The sequence below is a fragment of the Nicrophorus vespilloides genome, unplaced genomic scaffold (assembly GCF_001412225.1).
Source record: "Nicrophorus vespilloides isolate i.1.1-1 unplaced genomic scaffold, Nicve_v1.0, whole genome shotgun sequence".
Taxonomy (NCBI): domain Eukaryota; kingdom Metazoa; phylum Arthropoda; class Insecta; order Coleoptera; family Silphidae; genus Nicrophorus; species Nicrophorus vespilloides.
Window position 1 is genome coordinate 1,194 of NW_017097283.1, and position 21,893 is coordinate 23,086.

At 35.0% G+C, this 21,893-nt stretch overlaps 3 protein-coding genes across 5 annotated transcripts; all 3 read left to right on the forward strand.

Annotated features, from left to right (window-relative positions):
* Window positions 1-4,717: 4,717 nt before the first annotated feature.
* On the forward strand, window positions 4,718-8,662 carry LOC108559647 (nuclear pore complex protein Nup133). Its single transcript, XM_017916995.1, has 9 exons — window positions 4,718-4,902; window positions 4,968-5,347; window positions 5,402-5,688; window positions 5,750-6,263; window positions 6,321-6,577; window positions 6,644-7,222; window positions 7,277-7,423; window positions 7,484-7,685; window positions 7,737-8,662. Exons 1-9 carry the CDS (start codon window positions 4,793-4,795, stop codon window positions 8,660-8,662), a joined length of 3,402 nt encoding a protein of 1,133 aa, XP_017772484.1. The 5' UTR covers window positions 4,718-4,792.
* Window positions 8,663-8,994: 332 nt separating this feature from the next.
* Window positions 8,995-14,861, forward strand: LOC108559648. Of its 3 annotated transcripts, none has more exons than XM_017916996.1 (24): window positions 8,995-9,273; window positions 9,337-9,540; window positions 9,598-9,739; window positions 9,797-9,981; window positions 10,034-10,177; window positions 10,234-10,451; window positions 10,501-10,669; window positions 10,727-11,040; window positions 11,101-11,193; window positions 11,253-11,337; window positions 11,398-11,449; window positions 12,296-12,384; window positions 12,452-12,493; window positions 12,553-12,597; window positions 12,650-12,721; window positions 12,795-13,026; window positions 13,079-13,238; window positions 13,302-13,426; window positions 13,478-13,723; window positions 13,780-14,079; window positions 14,135-14,154; window positions 14,215-14,422; window positions 14,480-14,651; window positions 14,715-14,861. In XM_017916996.1, exons 1-24 carry the CDS (start codon window positions 9,151-9,153, stop codon window positions 14,827-14,829), a joined length of 3,555 nt encoding a protein of 1,184 aa, XP_017772485.1. In that variant the 5' UTR covers window positions 8,995-9,150; the 3' UTR covers window positions 14,830-14,861. The 3 variants fall into 3 exon arrangements, with proteins under 3 accessions (XP_017772485.1, XP_017772487.1, XP_017772488.1); XM_017916998.1 differs by having other exon boundaries at window positions 13,082-13,238; XM_017916999.1 differs by lacking the exon at window positions 12,650-12,721.
* Window positions 14,862-15,431: 570 nt separating this feature from the next.
* LOC108559649 (probable ATP-dependent RNA helicase spindle-E) lies at window positions 15,432-21,407 on the forward strand. The gene is made up of 23 exons (XM_017917000.1): window positions 15,432-15,499; window positions 15,848-16,062; window positions 16,122-16,289; window positions 16,346-16,567; window positions 16,623-16,826; window positions 16,880-17,041; window positions 17,101-17,294; window positions 17,356-17,528; window positions 17,583-17,749; window positions 17,800-18,133; window positions 18,186-18,313; window positions 18,367-18,579; window positions 18,635-18,861; window positions 18,913-19,071; window positions 19,134-19,281; window positions 19,330-19,551; window positions 19,603-19,818; window positions 19,869-19,988; window positions 20,048-20,331; window positions 20,396-20,663; window positions 20,722-20,843; window positions 20,899-21,117; window positions 21,183-21,407. The coding sequence occupies exons 1-23, from the start codon at window positions 15,493-15,495 to the stop codon at window positions 21,328-21,330; spliced, it is 4,320 nt and encodes a 1,439-aa protein (XP_017772489.1). The 5' UTR covers window positions 15,432-15,492; the 3' UTR covers window positions 21,331-21,407.
* Window positions 21,408-21,893: the final 486 nt, after the last annotated feature.

A 21,893-nucleotide genomic window follows, 5' to 3' on the forward strand; every position in this document is an offset into this window, starting at 1 on the left:
GTATCAATACTTGCTGGATTCCTCAAATATTCAGCTTTCATATACATATATTGGATTCATTGTATCTATTATAGTTTTCGAGTAAATCAATGAAATGTGAAGACACTGCTTTTTCGAACGTTGTAATTTCAATTTTTTTAACTTTGAACGCGTATTACAGCAATATGGATAAGAGCACAGAAATATATCTATACTTGCTGGATACCCCAAACATTCAGCTTTCATACGTATAAATTGTATTCATTCTATCTATTATAGTTTTCGAGTAAATCAATGAAATGTGAGGAGACTGCTTTTTCGAAAGTTATTTTTTCAGTTTTGCAACTTTGAACGCGTATTACAGCAATATGGGTAAGAGCACAAAAATGTATCTATACTTTCTGGATTCCCCAAACATTCAGCTTTCATATGCATATACTGTGTTTATTCTATCTATTATAGTTTTCGAGTAAATCAATTAAATGTGAAGACACTGCTTTTTCGAACGTTGTAATATCAATTCTTCAACTTTGAACGCGTATTATATCAATATGGATAAGAGCACAGGAATGTATCTATACTTGCTGGATTCCCCAAACATTCAGCTTTAATATCCATCTTTTGGTTTCTTTCTATGTTTTATAGTTTTCGAGATAATCAATGAAATGTGAAAACACTGCTTTTTCGAGCATTTTTTAAACTTTGAACGCGAATTACAGCCAAACGGATAAATCCACAGTAATATATGAATACATGTTACATTTCCCAAACATTCAGCTTTAATATCCATCTTTTGGATTCTTTATATGTATTATAGTTTTCGAGATAATCAATGAAATGTGAAAACACTGCTTTTTCTAGCATTTTTTAAACTTTGAATGCGAATTACAGCCAAACGGATAAATCCACAGTAATATATGAATACATGTTACATTTCCCAAACATTCAGCTTTAATATCCATCTTTTGGATTCTTTATATGTATTATAGGTTTCGAGAAAATCAATGAAATGTAAAAACACTGCTTTTTCGAGCATTTTTTAAACTTTGAACACGAATTACAGCCATATGGATAAGAGCACAGAAATGTGTCTATACTTTCTGGATTCCCCAAACATTCAGCTTTCATATGCATATATTGGATTCATTCTATCTAGTATAGTTTTCGAGTAAATCAATGAAATGTGAAGACACTGCTTTTTCGAACGTTGTAATTTCAATTCTTCAACTTTGAACGCGTATTATAGCAATATGGATAAGAGCACAGGAATGTATCTATACTTTCTGGATTCCCCAAACATTCAGCTTTGATATGCATATATTGGATTCATTCTATCTATTACAGTTTTCGAGTAAATCAATGAAATGTGAAGACACAGCTTTTTCGAACGTTGTAATTTCAATTTTTCAAATTTGAACGCGTATTACAGCAATATGGATAAGAGACCAGAAATGTGTCTATACTTGTTGGATTCCCCAAACATTCAGCTTTCATATGCATATACTGGATTCATTCTATCTAGTATAGTTTTCGAGTAAATCAATGAAATGTGAGGAGACTGCTTTTTCGAACGTTGTAATTTCAATTCTTCAACTTTGAACGCGTATTACAGCAATATGGATAAGAGCACAAGAATGTATCTATACTTGCTGGACTACTTGCTTTATTAAAGACCATTTATATTCATTGAAGATAATTCAAGATTGAGTAGCATATATAATAAACAAGATGAAGTCTAAGACCTAAGAATTATACAATACGTATATATAGTTAATTAACTAGAATAAAAAAATAAAGAGAATACTCATTGAAAGCATCAACACAATAGGCTTTGTGTGGATGAAATACTTAGATGATCGACCGTCGGACGTTGGAAGAGCGTATCTACTAGATACCACAACCGACGTATAAGAAACTCGATAGAAAAGCTTTGCAAAAGATGGCCCGAAGCTACACGTCTTCGCAGTTTAAGCTTAATAATAAATACGGCCTTAAAGTCCCAGTCTTATTATCAAATCAACACAAACATAGATAATTAACAAATACAACAATAACAGAAATAACGATAAGTAGTATACTAGTTATGATTTTCGAGAACAACGAAAGTGCAAACAAATGGATTCGCAATGAAAAAGACGCGTATCGTGATTGAGCTTTCTCATTATTTGCACATATTCAAGCACATATCAAGCCTGCTATTAAATCGCACGTGTCGGATCGAACGTGACAATAACAACAACGTGCGACGATCGATTTGCAGCGAACATTTGTGACGTTAAAGCTTTCCTCGTTTTGTACCGAGCAAATCCGAGCATTGAATACCAAATCGAATTTGATGTGCTAACTAGAAATTATCATAATTAATACGTATATTTGCTGTGGAGTCGAGAATGGCACGAAGGAATATTAAATTATACACTCGAATTGCATTACAATAATTCAAGATAATCACCATAAATACATGAGAATCCGAGAATCGCGGAATCTCATGCATCTTCGCGCTCGAAGAGTGTCGCAAGTTCTAAATTGCATATCAATAATTCATGAAATACATCAAGTTCAAAAGTGTCTTGCTTGAATAGAAGACTTACGTAATTAACTAAGGGACGTTCATTTTATATTAGTTTCATAATATTAATCGATTCAGATAAAGCAATAATTGAAATCGTATTCATATTGTAAATTAAAGAAAGTTTTTATCAAAATGTAACAGTAAAATTTCCAAATTTTCCGGATTTTTACTCGTATACTGAAACAATTTTCACCCATATAAGCTAATGTTCCATTTTGCGAGTCATTTTTCTAACAATTTATTTTGCTCGTTAAGCGAGGTTCCACTGCGTAAGTAATCCTAATATAACTTAACTTATTTAATTTGATTGAAAACTATTTAGTTTTCGATGCCATAAATTTATACTCAGCTCAATAATTTACTTCAGTTTCCATTGCACGCTAATTGAAATCCGATAACCTATTTTCTGTTTTACGTACTACAGTTAATGATCAAACATTCCATAATTGAAAGTTCAATTCAATAAATTCTTTTATTATAAATTTTGAATACGTTTAGTAAATTTATTGAAAAGATCTTTGTGTGAAGATTAAACATTGAATCGTTGAAAAACAACTGAAATCGCGGATTTCATTACAGTTTCACGGAATTCATCAAGGTATAATGCGAAAGCGGTTGCGCTTTAATTAAAGTTTGATGAAAAAAAAAGAGTTGAGAGTTGCTGGCAAATGTTAATTGAATTCGGACCGCAATTAACGTCTATGCGACGAGGATATCTGCAGCGCTGTATAAACATCCAATATCAACATCAGTCCAAACACATCTATTTTCCAGCGAGGATACCCGAGAAAACAGAACTCCTTTACGCTTATTTCCATGTTTATCTTCCATCCCAACACAGCTAATATTTCATTTGCAAAATTTCAATTCAATGTTTCATTAAGATAGTTTTCTGTAATTAATTTTCCATGCGCACCTTTATAAATTCAGCCTTGAAACTCTCGCCAACTTAGTTACTAGTTTATTAAATATAAATGATCTAAGTTATACCCTTGTCTCTATCATCTTCTTGTCCAGAACTCCGCTCAAACTTAAAGTTACTTTTATAATTCTTATAAAATACTGCTCATAGTTCCATATACAGTCAACACTCCTATAACGCGGTACTCTTACAGCGCGGTTCAACAGCATCCCATCAACGCTTAATTCGTGTTGAAAACCTCTATTACCTCAAATGGTTCAAGCAATACAAGATGATTCTACAATTTCACTCCCAGTTACAGAAATAGTAAAATTTGCTTCTCGTTTAAGCGATGAAGAATTTGCAGTAAACCATCAGGATGTAAGAGAACTAGTGTTCGGGGAAGAAACTTTAGATGAGGAAGAACTGATGGAATTAATTGATGCATCCACCTCAAATGCATTGGTTAAACGAAAATAAGGAAAACGAATTTGTGCCAAATCTCGATTTACAAGATGTGAAAAAAGGGCTAAATTTGGGTAAAGAATTAGAACTTCATTTCATTCAAACTGATCGTTCAACGGTGCGCAGCGCAAAGTTTAAAAGAGAGTTAAGAAATTGCTTAGCTCCCTTTAGAGAGGTTTTAGTGGAGTTGGAAAAACAAGCTACAATCGAAAACCAATGTGAAGATGAACTAAGTGATGAAGACATTTTGCCCATTAAAAGAAGACGAGTTAGTCGACTCATATCTGACAGCGAGGATGAGTGTTGAAAGATTACATAATTTTACAAAAGTCTTCATTGTTTTTGTTGAAAAACAATCTTTTAGTTTAGTTCTTGTTTCATTTTTTTGTATCAATCTTTAAATAATTTATAATTTATCTTGTCTTTTGTATTTATTAGTCTCCATATAACGCGGTACGAATGATGTGATTTGTACTAATTCCGAGTTTCTTATAGCGCGGTTTCCATATAACGCGGTACGGAGGGTTGACTGTAATCACAAAAATTGGATAAAAATCCATTAAACAATAATTTCTTATATAAACAACATTCAACTCACTTTAAATGCTTAAATAATCAACTAACATAATTATTAGATTATAGTTTCAGAGTTAAGTCTTATTTCTAATCCCTACTTACGTCCCTATCTATGTTAATCACTAATTACAATAATTAATTAGCGCCATCTACATAAACCTTATTAAACGAAGAAGTTTGAACCGTTTGGCGCTGAGAATTTTTTTTTACAGACATAGAGAAGTTTTTGAATTTTTAACCTTAAAACAGTTGGTTGTGTTTATGTGATTTCGTTGAAGTGCAGCAATTAATAAATATCAATGGATAGGAGTTTCAACAGTTCGGTTCTGGGTAATCGGAGCCCGTTTTCGCCGCGCTCTCGCCAAACCCCGGCGAAGCGTTCTGCAGCCACACCGTTTCGAAAATCCAGGTAAAAATCTAACCTAATCAAAGCGCGAACTAATAAGAAAGCAAAAATTCGTATACGTTTTTCAGCCGGTTCAGTTTGTCTGGCCGATCCACGCAATCAGTACAGGTTGTCCTCAAATCCCAATCGAATTGTGTCGAGAGATTTGGACAACCATTGCCAGTATTGGTCACAGAGGCTTTGACTTTTGCTGACCGTAACACAGTTGTGTCCGCTAAGATCTCTGCAGATTGTGGCTATGCCTGGTTGGTGTGCGGACGTCGTCTGCTCATATGGCATTACAGACAGAACCAAATGTTGCAAGGCACCCCGAGGCGAGGCGCTCTCACCAACCAATGCTACGAACTGCAGTTGCCGCAAAGTGATTTGGTGCATAGGGCAGAATTGGTGTCGGTATTTCAGAACAGTGGAAACAATATGCCTGCTTGCATTGCTGTTTCACCAGAAGGTAATTAATAACAATTAAAATTTTAGTGTTTTTTTAAAATAATTGTTTTGTTAGGTGTCATAAGGTTTTGGCCAACTATTGCACAGGAAAGTGTCTCGATTGAGCAAACTGTAGATTTGCAAGGGCAGGAATGTGATAGTTTAACTGGAGCTGATGGTTTGGGATCTATTTTAGCAACAACAACGTGCACTGTAGTTTTGGTCCAACCGCACTACACCTCTGGGCGTTATGTGTTAAATTGTCATGTACTGAAGATGCCTTCCGGTTGGTTGGGTGGATTAAGTAAAAAGATGTCTTCATTGATCTTCGGTCCGAATAATACAGAACAATCTAGTGAAACGGTTTGTTCGAAATTAAAACTCTTTAATATTGTAATTGTAATAATTTTCATTTTTTTTTTAGAGATTAGTCCGTGTTTTGAACGAACGGAACTGCATTTACGTCCTTGCAGGACACTCGCTGCAAAAATGGCAAGTTGGATCTGGAGACGCCGAACATCTCGTCTACGTAACTGATTTGTCCCGACAAGTTAAAGATAGTTTCGTCAGTTCGTTATGGGAGAATTGCGGCGGAGACAACACCGATGTAGATACTTGGGTCCTGGATTTGCAGGCCGAAGGAGAATACATCGTGCTGCTAGCAGCGGCCGTTAATTTGCACGTCTCTCCTCAAGTCCACTATGCCCTCATCGCCATCGATGGTTCATTGTCGCAGCCGCCAACACACTTCGGCAACTTCCAAATTCTGAAAATGAACGGATTATACAGGGATGATAATCCTGCTGATAGTTTGGGCTATCGCTTCCTAATCTCGTCCGGCATCCAGTATGTTTACAACCACAGGTCGGTGACAGTATTTAAGCCGCAAGAAGAACCAGACAATTTAGAATTCAACACACCTATGGACTTTCTATTGGGTAATCATATTTAAATTTTTTTAATAGAAATAATTTCTTAATACTTCTTGCTAATAGGTGGATCCATTTGCGTCAATACTCCGGTCTTCTTTAGTAGAAATCACGGATTAGTAGCTATCGTCAATAATGAAAATACCAACGATATGAGTATGAGCGTTATGAGTCCTAGCACTCCGGTGGACACCTCTTTTAGCGATGGTGGTATGGAAAACTTGACCATCTACAATTTCAACCCGGAGGAAATGTATGCGGCTTACAAAGATACCAATGGACAATTCACCGCCGCCTTCATTTTCTACATTAAAGGGCAACACGTAAGTTCTGCTAATTTATTTTATAAAAAATAATTTAAATAAAAAAAAATGCAATTTGGTTGGCAGTCTGCATCTCAAGACATAATCAACAAGCTATTCTCTGGAGCTATATCAGGACAAGACTCGCTATTAGATAAGGTAATTGTCGAAGTTAGCCAAGATTTGCTTAATGATATCCCAGCGAACGATCCGCGATGGTTGGGCGAGAATCAAGTTGGATTGGGAAGTTCATACGCGATGCAAGTGTTACAACAACTCGAGGATAAGCAAAAAGCGCATATACTGTTCATAAAATTCTTAAAAGAATCTGGTTTGTGGAAGAAGATGTCTTCAGTTACGATTAGGCATGGCGCTATGGCTACAGCCTATGTCCTAGGAGAACATTCAGAAAAGATTGTAGCGGCTGTCGCAATGAAAACAATTCCTTACGAAGGAATTCTAAAGAAGGCCATCGAAAATGTCGCAAGAACAATACCCATCAATTCGGATAGCGGCTTGACCAGTCAAGATGTTTTCTATCGCCAAGTAACAAACATCTACAAGGTTGCTCAAGAGGTGACCAACATATGCGACGAAGCCGCTCACTCCGACATGAATCCTATAGAAGTCGCCAAATTATTAAACGAAGCCAACAGCGTACTACTAGTAAGAAATTATTAAATTCGTAATGATTGCATAATATTAATTATATTTCTATAGAATTTCTTTAAAGAAGTTACGCAATACCGTCAAAGTCACGCCGATCATTTCAGTACGGAAGATTTCGTTTCTAATCAGAATCTGGATTATCTTCCTTGGACTTGTGCTACCGGCTCTGAAGGTCTTATGGATACTTTAAATCTTCAGGTATTTGAAATCAACACAATTAATCTAAATTTCATTAAACTTAACTTATTTGATATTTAGCAAAATGTAACATTAAATTACGGCGTTAAAGTTACGACGGATTACAACTTGAGGAACACACTATACGATCAACTTGTGTCCTTGATCGATTACATTTTGGATGGAAGGAAAAGTCATATTGAAAGTCTGAAAGGGACAAGCAGAGAAAATATTGTAATTAAGCAATACCAAACTGATAGGAAGAAATTGATAGATCCGTTAGGTAAGAAATATGTTTGATCAAAAAAAATCTCAAATTAACATATGTTGTTAGTTCAAGATAATCAGTGGGAAGGAGCGGCGTTATTGGCTGAAAAGTATTTGGACTTTGAAAGCTTAGTGTTGATATGCGATAAGACGGACAATCAAAGCCGATTGGATGAATATATGGATCGATTCGGAGAGGACGGTTTCTCCGAGTTTGTGTACTCTTGGTACTTGCAAGAGAATAAGCAGGGCAAGCTGATCGATATGTGCAAGAAAAAAGAATTGACCAACAGAAATTCGCAGCAGCTGAAGAAGTTCCTCAACCAGCATCCATCGCTGTCTTGGATACAAAATGCTTTTGACAGGAAGTTCGATGATGCTGCTGATACTCTGGTTAATCTAGCCGTTGTGGAGAACGAATCTTTGACTCGTCAGAAGACGATGCTCAGCATGGCTAAATTAGCTAAACTAGCGTCTGGACGGAAACATGATGAAACTTTAATTGCAATCAACGAAAATCTGGAATTGATTAATTATCAAGAAGAATTGCCCGATTACGTGCTCCAGCAATTCGGTTACGACACGATCAGACCACGAGTGATATCGCCTAAAGAAATGATTAATTTGTACACTTGTCAAGAGTACAGGGATGCCGCGGAGCTGGAGTTTAAGAAAGCTTTAGATCTTTTGGCTTATATAGAGGATCCTGAATTGAGGAACGATCTGGCGTTGAAGGTTTGGTGCGGCGCTATTCTAAGGGATTCCTGGGACGAAACTGATTTGGATTGCCCGATGGAGATTCTGCAGCACAAATTGATGTTCAAAACGGCGGATCTGGCACTCGTCTTAGGTTCAGATCCACAGAACTTACTGCCGCCGCTTGATATGTTGATAGATGATCCTAGTTTAGTGAACTTGAAGAATAACAAAAATTTCCAATTCCTTATTAAGGCTGGATACGAATTGATAAATAGAATTATGATTAAAATGTAACTTAATTTATTTTTTAATATATTTTATAAAAAAAAAATTATTTTAATAATAATAATATTTGTTATTGATTATTCTCTCACAAATCTTTGATGAAACGAACGATTGTTAGCAAATTTATTTAATAATAAACGAGGCTTTCTCACATGCAAGGTGAGAGCTTGGTTGCATATTTCATTTTCTTTATATAATAAAATTCAAATAGGCCTCACCGCCATCTATATTCTATATAAGTAATACTAACTTAGGTGTTTATATTGTATTTTATTTTATAGTGTGCTGTGGTTTATGCTTGAGTATATGTAATTTGGGAATAGTGTAAAATTAGTTTTCGTAATACATATTACATAGTTTAATATACATTTGTGTATAATAATACTAAAAATTAATGTGCTAGAACCTAAAACACACATATTTGTATCATAATATAACCTATGATTTAACAAGTGTTTTTCATTCTTTGTGTTATGTTCATTTAAATAAACTAAGAGATGTCTGCACCGACTGATAAATCTAAAGAAACTGTTCTCATCAATGAGAACAATGTGCAAACAAGTATAGTACACTCTGAATACAGGTCAATATACGATGGAACATATTGGCATAAAATATATGTGAGTTTTTTTATTTATTTATTTTTTTCTTCTAATTAAATATTAATATCGCACACTTTTTAGGTCCAAAATGCTCTTAACTGTAAAAGGAATTTTGTGTTAAAGACATTAATGAAAACCGTGCATCCATTGGATTTTATCCCAGTTCACTATACTATCGAAGATGAAAACGTTTGTTTTTTGCTTAAGAATTGCGGTGCAGCCATTATGGAGCTTTGCAAATTAAATTTGATTGTCCCGAATCCTAATCCGAAAGAGATAAAACCAGTAAGTTCAATCATTAAACGTGTCATCTAACTCAAATTTCACATTTGAATCTTTCAGTTTAAAATATCCATTTTGCTCAAATTTGCACATGCCGGTGACTTGAAAATCGACATTCAAGCAACTATTACAAAAATATTGAACAAGCGTACACATTTACCATCAAAGACATTGAATCTTGACTCGTTTTCTCAGGATCCTCGTAAGTTGTCATTTGGTACTTTAAAACAAAAATATTGATTGAATCATGTAATTTCAGATTTGATAGAATTTTGTACACTTTCTCAACCAAAACTAATGTACTTTGTGCTTCATTTGAGCAAAGGTCTTCCATTTGAAAACCTACGTTTATCTAAGAATGAAATTGAACTATTGAAACCGCTAGAAGCTCTAGCTACGACGGTGCCGAAAAAGATAGTTTCCTTAGATTTAAGAAGGAATAACGTGAGTTGCTTAATTAGAAAAAAAAAACAATTATCACTTGTTTAAATTTTAGATTAAATCATTTCATGAACTGATGATTCTCAGGAAATTTTCCATTCAAGAATTGTGGCTGGACGAGAATCCAATCTGCGAAAATATATCAGAGTATGATTATATTGCTTCAGTGAGAGAGCATTGTCCAAAACTATTGAAATTAGTAAGCGTTGAAAAATGCAGAAAATTAAGAAAATGTTTATACGTTTTTTTTTACAGGATGGTTTCAAGTTTCCACCGCAAGGAATGCCATCGCTTCGACGGACTTTCCTTTGCAACAGGAAAGGACAAGCTTTGGTGGACCAATTTCTAGAGCATTACATTACTCTTTACGATTCGGAACATAGGAATGTCTTGGAATCTGTGTATCATAACAGCGCACTATTCTCAATGACTGCAATACATTTACTGGGCCATAGTACATCATCGAATTTAAAGTAGGTTTGGTAAAGTAGGTTCAGTCTTCAAAACTAATAATTTTTCAAGTGTTTTCGATTATAAGAAGGTATCCAGAAATATCCAGAGTATTTCGGATTACTCGAGATCAGGCGAGTGCATGTTCTCAGGACCACTCAATATTGTCAACGTTCTCAAACGTCTGCCGCGTTCAAAGCACGACCAATTCTCATTCACAGTGGACATGACGTTCTACTCTGTAAGTTTTCAATTTTATTCATGGTATAATTTATGATACTTACGTTTTTCTTTTCAGTTAAGTAGTGTAGTGTTCACTGTAACTGGAATGTTTCGTGAATCCAGTGAGCATTTGCTGGAAGAGGAAAAACTGTACGGATTCACAAGGACCTTCGTTCTTATCAAAGTGGGAACGAACGAGTACAGCATAGTCAACGAGATGTTGCACATTTCGAACGCGACTTCTTCGCAACATCAACGAGCGTTCAAGTTTTGCAAAGTGCCGAAACCATTTTACGTTAAGTTACCACTTCCTCAGACCGACAAAGAAAAGGACGAAATGGTTGATGGCGTTTCACAGATCACCAATTTAAGGGTGGAATGGGCTAGAAAGTACAATATTTACGTTAAAAATAAACGTGCCATCTTTATCATCATCTTCTTCAATTTCAGATTACTACAAGACTGCAAATTCGATTTTAAGGAGAGTCTAAATCTATTCATATATTTGTTCAAAGGAGACAAGTTGCCCAGTCGTGCCTTCATGTAAACAACATTTACTTAAGTAATCTTTTTAAGAAAATCTTAATATTTCTTTTTTAAAGGCCCTTCGAATCTTATGAAGAAGATGAAGTTCAATTTAATCAAGTAAACGAACTTAAAATGCTGACGAATATTGTAATACCTCAGGTAGTATTATATTATTGAGCACTAAAAATATTCCTCATTTCTTTTTTTTTTCTTCTTTAGAAAAAAATCTTCAAGAAGACAGTACCTCCCCCGCCTCCAAATATATCTTCAGGTATGTATTAATGTATTGGGATTGTTAGCTTTGTAGCAACTAAAGTTGTTTATTTTTCAAAACCAAATCATTGCATTTTGTACAAAGTTTCATTACATTTATTTAGAATTTAATAACATGTATATGTATAATACGCGAAGATTTGTTATGTTAAACTTTTAAAAATATTTTAATTTTATTATTTCCAATGATAATAATTGTAGATTAAATTTACTCTCCATCAAGTTAGAAGTAAACTAATTGAAATCAAATTTTAGTCTGATTTTGTATTTATTTTTTTTTCTATTTTTATTATGATTTGTTATTTTGAAATATTATATTTGTCATGTAAATATTTGTTTAATTAGTTCCTTTAATTTGAAAACTGGTGCATAATTAGTTTCAGAAACAAAATTTTATTTATTGTATGATCGTGAACCCCAGTTTCTCGAACAAACAGATACAATTCAGATCATATAACATTGAAATGTGTTTCTTTCTTTTTATATTATATGTTTATAATTGTGTTCGTAATGTTCAAACGAAATTAGTGTTTTTTTAATTGCTGCAACTTGACGCGTTTTGTCTGGCGGAAGTTTATGTTGTTTTTTCTTTACATACGCTAAGATTCCAGATGATCAACATATGGAAAATCTCGATGAAAATGAAAACATTTAATATAATAATATAAAGTTATGTGTTGTTCTATTAATTGAATATGTTTATTGAACGTGCTTTTTCCCCCGTTGTCATTTTCTGTGAATATTGAAAAGTAGTGCACTGATATTTGGTAGCATTATTTATCTAAGTATTCCAAGGAGTCAATTGATGTTGGAAAACTTATATTACATAATTAATTTATTGCAGAGAAAGCCCAAGAGCCAAATAAACGTATCGATTCTAATGTAATTATTGACGGAGAGAATAGACCGATCGCATTCGTCGATACAGGAAAAGTAACAATACAATTCATCTCGATGAAATCGTTTATTTCTACTAACTTTTTTTCGTATATATTTTAAGATAAAACAAATAGCGGAAACTGCCGGAGTATCATCGAAAAAGGTAATTCACCCAATCGAAGCAACGTCTTCATTATATTTATATTTGTTTTATATCTTTAGATGGACCAAATGGCGAAAGAAGAAACACTTGAACAATCGAGCAGCGTAAGTATTTGTAGTTATGTGATTGATGTCTTAACTCAAAATACAATTGTAGTCAACTAACACTTCGAGTAACTCAGATACAGTATCTTCTGTTAATGCGAAGATCGGAACTCCAATTTACATGGTATGTTGTGTTTGTATTTCTTTCACTTTTATTGAAATATACACTTAGCTAATATATTTTTTTTTTTGAATAGTCTGTTAGTAATATTCTTGCCGCTCTGCATAATTTGCCGGATTCCGGTTCTGCAGTTTCTCTGAGGGATCACCTGAACAATGCGGCAGCTTCGTTGCTTGCTTTAAAATCACCCAATCCGCCAATAGGAATTACTCGTGACCTGATTCACGCCTTCTACAAGAACAATCTTCATACGGAAGCGCGCGAGTATATGAAGCATCAAATGTCGATGATTTGCAACGACAAAAAATGTAGGTAACCTTTGTCCTAATTTAATGTAGCTCCAATTTATGAACATTTTAGCAGTTCAACTATACAAAGTCTTCCTCGAAAGTGAATTGAAGTTCGGAGACGTGCAGCACGCCGAATCCGTGTTTAACGAATTGATTAAAGTGAATCTTAACAAAGCCTGCCGATGCGTTCCCGATTTAATTAACAAATTAAACGTGCCGACGTTTACTAGGTAATGTTTATTTATTTAATTACAATTAAATTCAAGATCATAATAATTGAATTATGTTTTCAGGAGAATGATCAATAAATTGCTTACGATGAAATTAAACAAACTACAAAAGAATATTTTGTACAGCTTGAAATTGCCGACAGTGGAACAGATGCCGCAGCAAACAAAGTACACCGACGATTATCTAAGTAAATCTTAATTTCTGCAATTATGCAAGATTAATGTCAGTGTTACCTCAGTTTTTAGAAAAAAGTTGCTGGTGAAAGTTGGTCTTTTCCCGGAGAGCAGCCATCCCAGTATACCCAATTTGGATTTGAAGAAATTGTCCAGCATGCCCATAGACGATCTGAACAAACAGCTTTTCGCTGAAAACTTATCCAATTACGCTGTGCTCAAAGTTGTTCTGTTTTCGTTCAGTTTGCGTTTGAACCTGGAAGAAGTCAACAAGTTCCTGGATGCGCACGTCAACGTCGACCAGAATTTGCGTAAATATGTTTTTTTTTTTTAATTGGAAGTTCAAATTATGATTTTTTTTGTACAGGTGAAGATCTGAAGATCCTGTACCGGTTAAGGTTGCTCGAGAGGCGGCTGTCTTTTGACGAGTGCGTCAAGGTTTTGCAGGAGACGGTGATGAGCGGCAGGAATTGCCTGAACATATTCGAGGAGTTGAACGATTACCAGACAACTTTGAGATATTACAAGGCGATAATGGCTGTTCCACAACCGAACGAGAGGTTGTTCATCATCTCGCTACTTTCCATGACGTTTGCGAAGAGGTTCGGAATGATAAAGCCATTTACGTACGCTTCAGAAGTGGCGCACAAATGCGGCACCATCGAAAGTAAATAGTCATCAAATCAATGTTTCCTAAGCAATTAAATGTTTCTCTGTTTCAGATTTCTTTCATCCAGACGATGTAAGTATATAATCATATAATCTGTTTCGAGTTAGTATAATTGTAGTTGTCATTGAACAGGTTATTATGTGTCCGAAAACGAAGGAGTTTCGAGATTGGTATACGAGTCAAACGGTCGGCGAATTAACGGAACAAGATGTAATGAACTTTCTAAAAACGGATCCTATGATTGAGAGCAACAGTGAAGCAGTGAGAGCTTGCCTTTATCACAAATTGCCCAATCTGGCAAAGAAGATTAAGAATTCGATCAAATTGAAACGAGATCCTGGTATGTTTTTTTTTTTGGAGACAATCAGAAAACGCGTATTAATATCACTGATTTCAGAGAAATTTCTTAACTACAAAATATGTTTGGCCATCGCTAACGGAAAGTTTGGTTCTGTAAGCAGCTCTGCCATCGATATTCTGAACGGACTTCAACCTAGGAACGTTTCAATAGCTTTAGCAGAAATTGACGTATACATTAATATGCCCACGATCAATCGCAAAATAGTCAAGTAAGTTACTTTTTTTTTCCAAGCCAATTTGAGTGAATTTATTAAACGATTTATTTTGTTTAGCTCGAAGATCCACGAATTGATCACGACCTTTCCTTTGAACATTACTCCTGCTTTCTTGGAAACCCTATACAAGTATCACAATTCATGGAAAGACCATATCAATTTGCTTGATTAACAATGGTACATGTTCAACTTTTATATATATTAAGTATTATCTTATAATGTTAACTAATAAAAACTTATTGAAAAATTATTATTTTTTGAAAATTATATTCCATACTTCAATATCCGTGTGGCTAGATCAAATCAATTTGGCCACCACTGTACAAGACATTCGAAACGAAAGATTGGTTCAAACCTCAAAAACCAACAAAAATGTGTTTGAAAAGGGATTGAAATAGGGCCAAAGAGAAAAACATAGATTTATCTGTATATTGATGAGTCTTCATGTTCATGTTTGTTAATAAAAAAACATCAATCTAGGAATGCAGAATTGTAAATAAATATGTTTTTTTTAAAAGCAACGAAACCGAAACTATTTCAAACTTCCATAATAACTGCCAACTGTAAATACAAAAAATTAAAGTATTGAAAGCGTTTCCGTTTGATTATTGCATGTTTTATATTTAGATGATTCGTACAATTTTATCAAAATTATAAACTAATTTGCGAAAATCCTATGACTATCGTTTTTCCGGTTGTTTACTTTACGTTTTATCACTATTGAGTTGGCTGCACTATCTTCATTTCTATTGTTCTGCTTTGTAATCGGTTTTGCGGTGCAGCATGTGCGTGTGAATCTGAAAAATAAACTTTGTAGGATTGAATTTTAGTCAACATGGCAGGTAATTAGTTTATAATATTATAGTTAATGATTTCCACAAAAGATATTGATTGTTATAAATGATTATCAACTTCATAATTAGTTTAACATTGTTGTATATATTTTGCTTGTTTTTTTTTTTGCATCCTAAGCTAACTTTACCAGTTTATTGATCGCTTTTATTGTTGTATTCTTGAGAATTGTAATGTTGATTGAAAGCTTATTTTGACCTTGAGCGGATCATTGCTATTGTTTTCTTTAGATTACTGTAAACAATTAGATTGGTTTGCTTCTACTGAGATTATGTTGCATTGATAACACAACTATTGCTTTGATTAATATAATTCGACGCAATGTTAATATTTTCTAGTTCCCAAGATGGATTATAAAAAGTTATTTGAGCGGATGAAGAAACCAATTCGGGTGCCGACCGGCGTTGTACGAGGTCGTGTCCAATTAGTGGAATCCAGCTCTGACGATGATGGCGATGAAGAAGTCGAAGAACCAAAACTTGGGACCAGTTACGCGAAGGCGTATCAACAGAACGAAGCTCTCATGTACGCAAATAGCGCTTCCAGAGTCAAGGTAATACAAGTTGCTTCAAATAATTCTTAATTTCTACACTGGTTTAATCAAATTTTTAGACTGAAAGTTTGTCTTGCATTGACAGCATGCTAGACTTGATTCCTGAGCAGGATTTGGAAGAATTGCAAATGCTAAAGGATAACATCGTGAACAAGGTTTATAAAGATTACTGCTTCTCCATCAATGTTAGAAGAGAGAAGATGGCAATTGAACAATATAAGACTGATGTGAGATCCATCTAATAATTAATGAATTCATTTAATAATTGCTGCGTTTGTTTTAGATTTTAAATATGCTTACTGCAACGCCGGTTATGATCATTCATGGACCTACCGGCTGTGGAAAGACAACACAAGTACCTCAGATGATACTGGATAATTGTCGCGAAAACAACACTCACTGCAACATTGTCGTAACGCAACCCAGAAGGATAGCAGCAGTCAGCGTTGCTGCGCGAGTATGCCACGAGCGTGGATGGAAATTGGGAACAGTCTGTGGTTATCAGGTATAAACGTTATATATTATTCTTACTGTTATATAATTTACATTTTATTTTGCAGATCGGTTTAGAGAAAGAAACTAATGCGGACACCATTCTGACATATGTAACAACCGGAGTGCTGCTCAATAAAATCTCGTGCAAGCAGAATCTAATTGATTACACTCACATAATCATTGACGAAGTCCATGAGCGAACTCAAGACATGGACTTTCTGCTTTTGGTGATTCGCAGATTCATGTATTTAAACTCACCCAATGTTAAAGTAATATTCTATGATATTATGAAAACAGTTAAAATACATATAATATTTTCCAGATCATCCTTATGTCAGCTACATTCGATACGTCTAAATTTGCACAGTACTTCCAGACACACACTTTAGACGCTGTGCTTCCAGCTCCAACTTTATTCATTACTAAGTCGAATGTCCACCAGACTTCAATGTTTTACGCGGATCAACTATCGCAGCTAAAGCCAGTAAGTATCAATCAATCTGGTTTAGGAAGTAGAAAACAGTTTAAATTTGGGATTTTCAGTTGGCGGAATATACATTCGACGAGCCTTGCGTAAAGCCAATATTGTACGAGCTCCTAGTCGAGTTGGTTGTAATTTTTGACAAATTGGATAAGAAAAATGCCGACACAGGCAACATCGACATCGGGCATGTCTTGGTATTCCTCCCTGGTATTATAGAGATTGAAGAAGCTTATATGCACTTGCGAAGAGCCGAGTACATATCTTTGTTTTTACTAATTGTATATTTAAGTTGATTACTCCCAATTTGTTTACAGACAAAACGCAGAGAATAAGCCGAAAACTGAATGGTTAATCCTGCCGTTACATTCGTCGATAACCAATTGCGAGCAGTCTAGAGTATTCACTCAGACGAATAATAACACCAGAAAAATTATTTTGACCACCAACATTGCAGAGAGTTCCATCACAGTTCCTGATGTTGTTTATGGTATTCAAATGATTTCATACAACTATTTAAATTTAACGTTGGTTTTCGATTTAGTAATCGATTTCTGTTTGACCAAATCGATGGTTGTGGATCCAAGAACTCATTATCAATCGCTGAAATTGGAATGGGCTTCTCACGTGAACTGCATTCAACGATCGGGACGTGTGGGTCGTGTACGAGATGGCCGAGTATATAGATTAGTCCCAAGGAAGTTCTTCGAGGTGAGTTTTCTCTTATTATTTTTAGAATATTGGTAATAATTGAGTTTTAGCAATACATGTCGACGGACATTTACCCTGAGATGCTTCGGGCTCCTCTGGACAAGGTGGTGCTATGCGCTAAAACTTTGAATATCAACGAAACTCCTAAATCCATATTGGGTTTAGCTATAGATCCACCGGATTTACAGAACATACAATGCACCGTGCTGAATCTGAAAGAAACAGGAGCTCTCCTCATGAAATGTCGCGGGGAATTCGTTAAGGACGACGGAGATCTAACATTCTTGGGCACGATTATGCGTAATCTACCCATCGATATCAAATTATCGAAAATGATTTGTTTGGGCTTGATTTACTGTTGTTACGAAGATTGCATAATAATCGGTAAGGAAAAGTTAAAGATTCGTAACATATATAAGTCATACATATTTTTTAGCTGCCGGTTGTACTGTACCAACTATATTTGCAACGCCTTTCCAAGAACGTTTGAAATCGTATTCAAACCATTTACTGTGGGCCGACGGTTCGTGCAGTGATTTAATTGCACTTCTGAATCTTTACAAGGTATATCGATTTAATCTTAAATTAAAGCACGATTTAAAGTTGATTTCGTATAGGTTTGGAAAAGGAAAAGAAGAATGGGAGCTTTCTTACATAAATCATCTGAAGTTCAGTGGTGCAGACAGCACTTCGTCTCGCTGAAAGCTCTAAGAGAGTGGAAATTGATGATAGATGAAATCACTAAAAGGTTGGATAACATGGGATTAAGACCTCCGGCTGGTCCAACGGCTGTGATCCATTCGCAAGTGGATCTTATGTTAATGCTAAAGGTATACAATACATTTAAATCGTTACTGGAAAATATTTTATTTTATAAATTTTTAGTTGGTGATTAGCGGAGCTTTTTACCCAAATTATTTCACACGTTCAAGCGAAATGGGGCAAATAGATGAAAGGGAAGCGGTTAAATCTCTGGACGGATTGAATCCCATGAACACCGTTTACTTTAATAATATGGAAGCCGATCAACCGGGACCGCTGTATACTGAAAGGATAAGAGAATTGCTGAAGGATTGCTCGAGAAACATAAAAATTATTTTTACGGCTTCCTCGTGAGTTCATGAACTTACAAAATTTGATTTATATTAATATATTTGTTTCAGGAAAATATTTGTGTCGTTTTTGAATCAGCAGTATCCACGATCCGTGACCGTGGATGGCCAGCAATTCTTTATTACAATGCCAGGATTTATATCCGTTGACGTTTATAAAGCGGTGAGATTAAGGCAATTGAAGCTGATGCATTCTATACAGGTTATGAAGTAAATTAACACTGCAGTAAGTTATAGATTTATTCGGTAATTCGATTATTATTTTTTTTTAGCACGACTGAGGCCTGGCTGAAAGCTAAGGAATTGGGTATAGCGGATACCACGGACTACGGTATTAATTATATTAAAAATTTTGAAAAGAAAACAACTTCCATTTTACCCAATCTGTATACAACTAGTATGGATATCAAAGTTATATATGTAAGTATTAAATAATTTAAGAACTTATTTTGATTAGGTTTGATCCAGGTCATCGATGCGGCTCATTTCTACGCTCACCCTGCATCGAGTGAAATAGACGAGAATATTAGCAAATTGGACGATTTGTTGAATTCCCAAAACTTGTCAGAACTTTCTAATAATGCCATTGTTGGTGGAATTTATGCGGCAGTTTTCGAAGAAGACAAGCGTTACTATCGCTGTAAAATTCTGGATATTAAGCCGTACCAAAAGAATGATTATTTTGCTAAGGTGCGTCTACATATTGTTAATTATTAAAAGTCTGACTTTCATATTTTTCAGATATTGTTCATCGATTTTGGCAATACGAGCAACATAAATATTAAAGAGTTACGACAATTACCTGACAAGTATACAAACGATCTTCCAGCACAGGCTTTGGAATGCGTCCTCTCCGAAATCCAACCATCTCTTGTACTTTGCCCTAGAGGATTATGGTCTTCTCTGGCTCTGAACACTTTCAAGGAAATGATTGCAGACGATATATTACAAGCAAAAGTACTTCAATACAAAATAACCAAGTCAACATTTAATCTTATTTTCTTTAGATTTACTCGGTTGTGGACGAAGTCGTTTCCGTTAAACTATACAAGGATGGACAATGCATTAACGATTTACTGATTCAAAAGGGATACGGTCTTCACGCTGAAGAAAGTTTTCTGTCTCGAGTAAAACGAGTGTTAAAGGTATTTTCTTGGTATTCACATTTATTATCTTCTGATTCAAGTTAAACAAAGAAGACAGAGCATACGCTCAATTGCAAGGGAACAGGATCAGATTCGAGGAGTCAACGACGAACGATTTGAATGAGCACAGGTTCTTCTCAGTTCCGTTCAAAGTAGAACCACCTACTGCCAGCCAATGCAGTCGAACTATACACTTGAAAGGTCCATATTCCCCATTGGAAATGAAGATTCATTGCGTCGCAGATGAAGTTAAGACTGTGAACGTTGACGGACAATCTGTGAATGCAGTTCTGTTAGATAGTTCTCCTCAAGATCCTAAAGAAAGGTAAGTAATTGTACATTTTGTGATGTTTTTTGCACAAGTTTAGTGATATTTTGTTGCGAATTAGGTTATTAGTTGCGGGATGTGTATCTCAGAATTCGTCAAATTCGAATTTAACTTTGAGACACACTACTTTAATGCCGAACATTCCTGGTTTGCCGGCGATTCTCGCTTTGCTCTTCTGTCCGAGGATGGTCATGAAACCAACGAAAGATGGTACTTCTTTTGCTTCTATACTCTGCGGTTTGGGAGAAAGCGAAGGCAAATCTTTATTTGCGACACACGATTTGTCCATCACTTTGGATACGGTTATTGATGAATTCGATTTGACACTGGTGAGATCAAATCTGACCATAACGAGAATTCTTGTTACAATCGTGGATTATTTTACAGATTAACGAGTTGCGCTTCTGGATGAACACTTCAATGAAAGCCATGGAATCCATTTTTCACAAAAATCCTGTTGATATTTTACTCGAGGACTGCCAACGCGAGGTCAAAGAGAGGATTAACTTGTAATTCGTTAATATTTGCATTAATTTTCTATCCCTTACAAATACTTTTTTTTAGATTATTGGGTAGAGTGCGTAAAGGTCAAGAGAGAAAATACATTAAGCATACAAAGTCATGGACAAAGTTCCTGTTCAAAGGAGATTTGCTATCACCAGGCAATGTTCTGATGAAGAACGACATATGGCAGTTGCACACCATCATGACTTTAATTACTTCTAAACAGGATTTATCTAAAATGAGACGCCACGTTGAGGATCTGCGATATGCTGCTCAAAAGTATGATTCCCCATTTAACGCAGATCTTTTCAACTGAATAATGCATTCTTTGTTTACTGTTACAGTGATCAACCAGTATCGGAGATAACATGCGATATATGCAAAGTTACAGTTTACAGCAAACCCGAGCTGATCCTGCATTTGGTAGACGATTTGCATAGAAATAAGGAGACTGCAATTTTCAAAGAAGTCGCATTAGAATGTAAGCCTTAATTTTTGTTTTATTCAAACACAGTATTTGTTCTCAGTTTACGTTTTTTAAGAATGTTTATTCGTTTCCTTTAGCTTATACAATCAGTTAATTATTTTATTATATTTATGTGTTATTTTAATAAATGTTACGTTTCTTATAAATTATACATTATTCTATTTCACCTCAAATCGATCACAATGAATTAAACGAAAGATAGATTATTCCTTTGGGGGTGTTTTGTAATGCTTTTTAAGAACTTTTCTACTTCATTAATTGTTAGACGAAAAACTTAACACATTATATCAGTGGTTTCCAAACTTGATGTTACTACGCCTCCCTTAAAAGTATGTAATCATTTGGCGCTTCCCCACACCCCTCCATTTCATAAAAGGAACGCGTATTACAGCAATATGGATAAGAGCACAGGAATGTATCTATACTTTCTGGATTCCCCAAACATTCAGCTTTCATATGCACATATAGGATTCATTCTATCTATTATAGTTTTCGAGTAAATCAATGAAATGTGAAAACACTAGCATTTTTTAAACTTTGAACGCGAATTACAGCCAAACGGATAAAT

Coding starts and splice junctions, on each gene's coding strand:
- LOC108559648 (XM_017916996.1), top strand. CDS start 9,151: ATGTCTGCACCGACTGATAAATCTAAAGAAACTGTTCTCATCAATGAG. Junction 11,194..11,252: donor TTGCCCAGTCGTGCCTTCAT/GTAAACAACATT, acceptor TCTTTTTTAAAG/GCCCTTCGAATCTTATGAAG. Junction 13,027..13,078: donor GATTTGCAACGACAAAAAAT/GTAGGTAACCTT, acceptor TGAACATTTTAG/CAGTTCAACTATACAAAGTC.
- LOC108559647 (XM_017916995.1), top strand. CDS start 4,793: ATGGATAGGAGTTTCAACAGTTCGGTTCTGGGTAATCGGAGCCCGTTT. Junction 6,264..6,320: donor ACCTATGGACTTTCTATTGG/GTAATCATATTT, acceptor TCTTGCTAATAG/GTGGATCCATTTGCGTCAAT. Junction 7,424..7,483: donor TGGATACTTTAAATCTTCAG/GTATTTGAAATC, acceptor TTTGATATTTAG/CAAAATGTAACATTAAATTA.
- LOC108559649 (XM_017917000.1), top strand. Junction 17,529..17,582: donor AGTTCCTGATGTTGTTTATG/GTATTCAAATGA, acceptor TTTTCGATTTAG/TAATCGATTTCTGTTTGACC. Junction 18,862..18,912: donor ATTATTTTTACGGCTTCCTC/GTGAGTTCATGA, acceptor TATTTGTTTCAG/GAAAATATTTGTGTCGTTTT.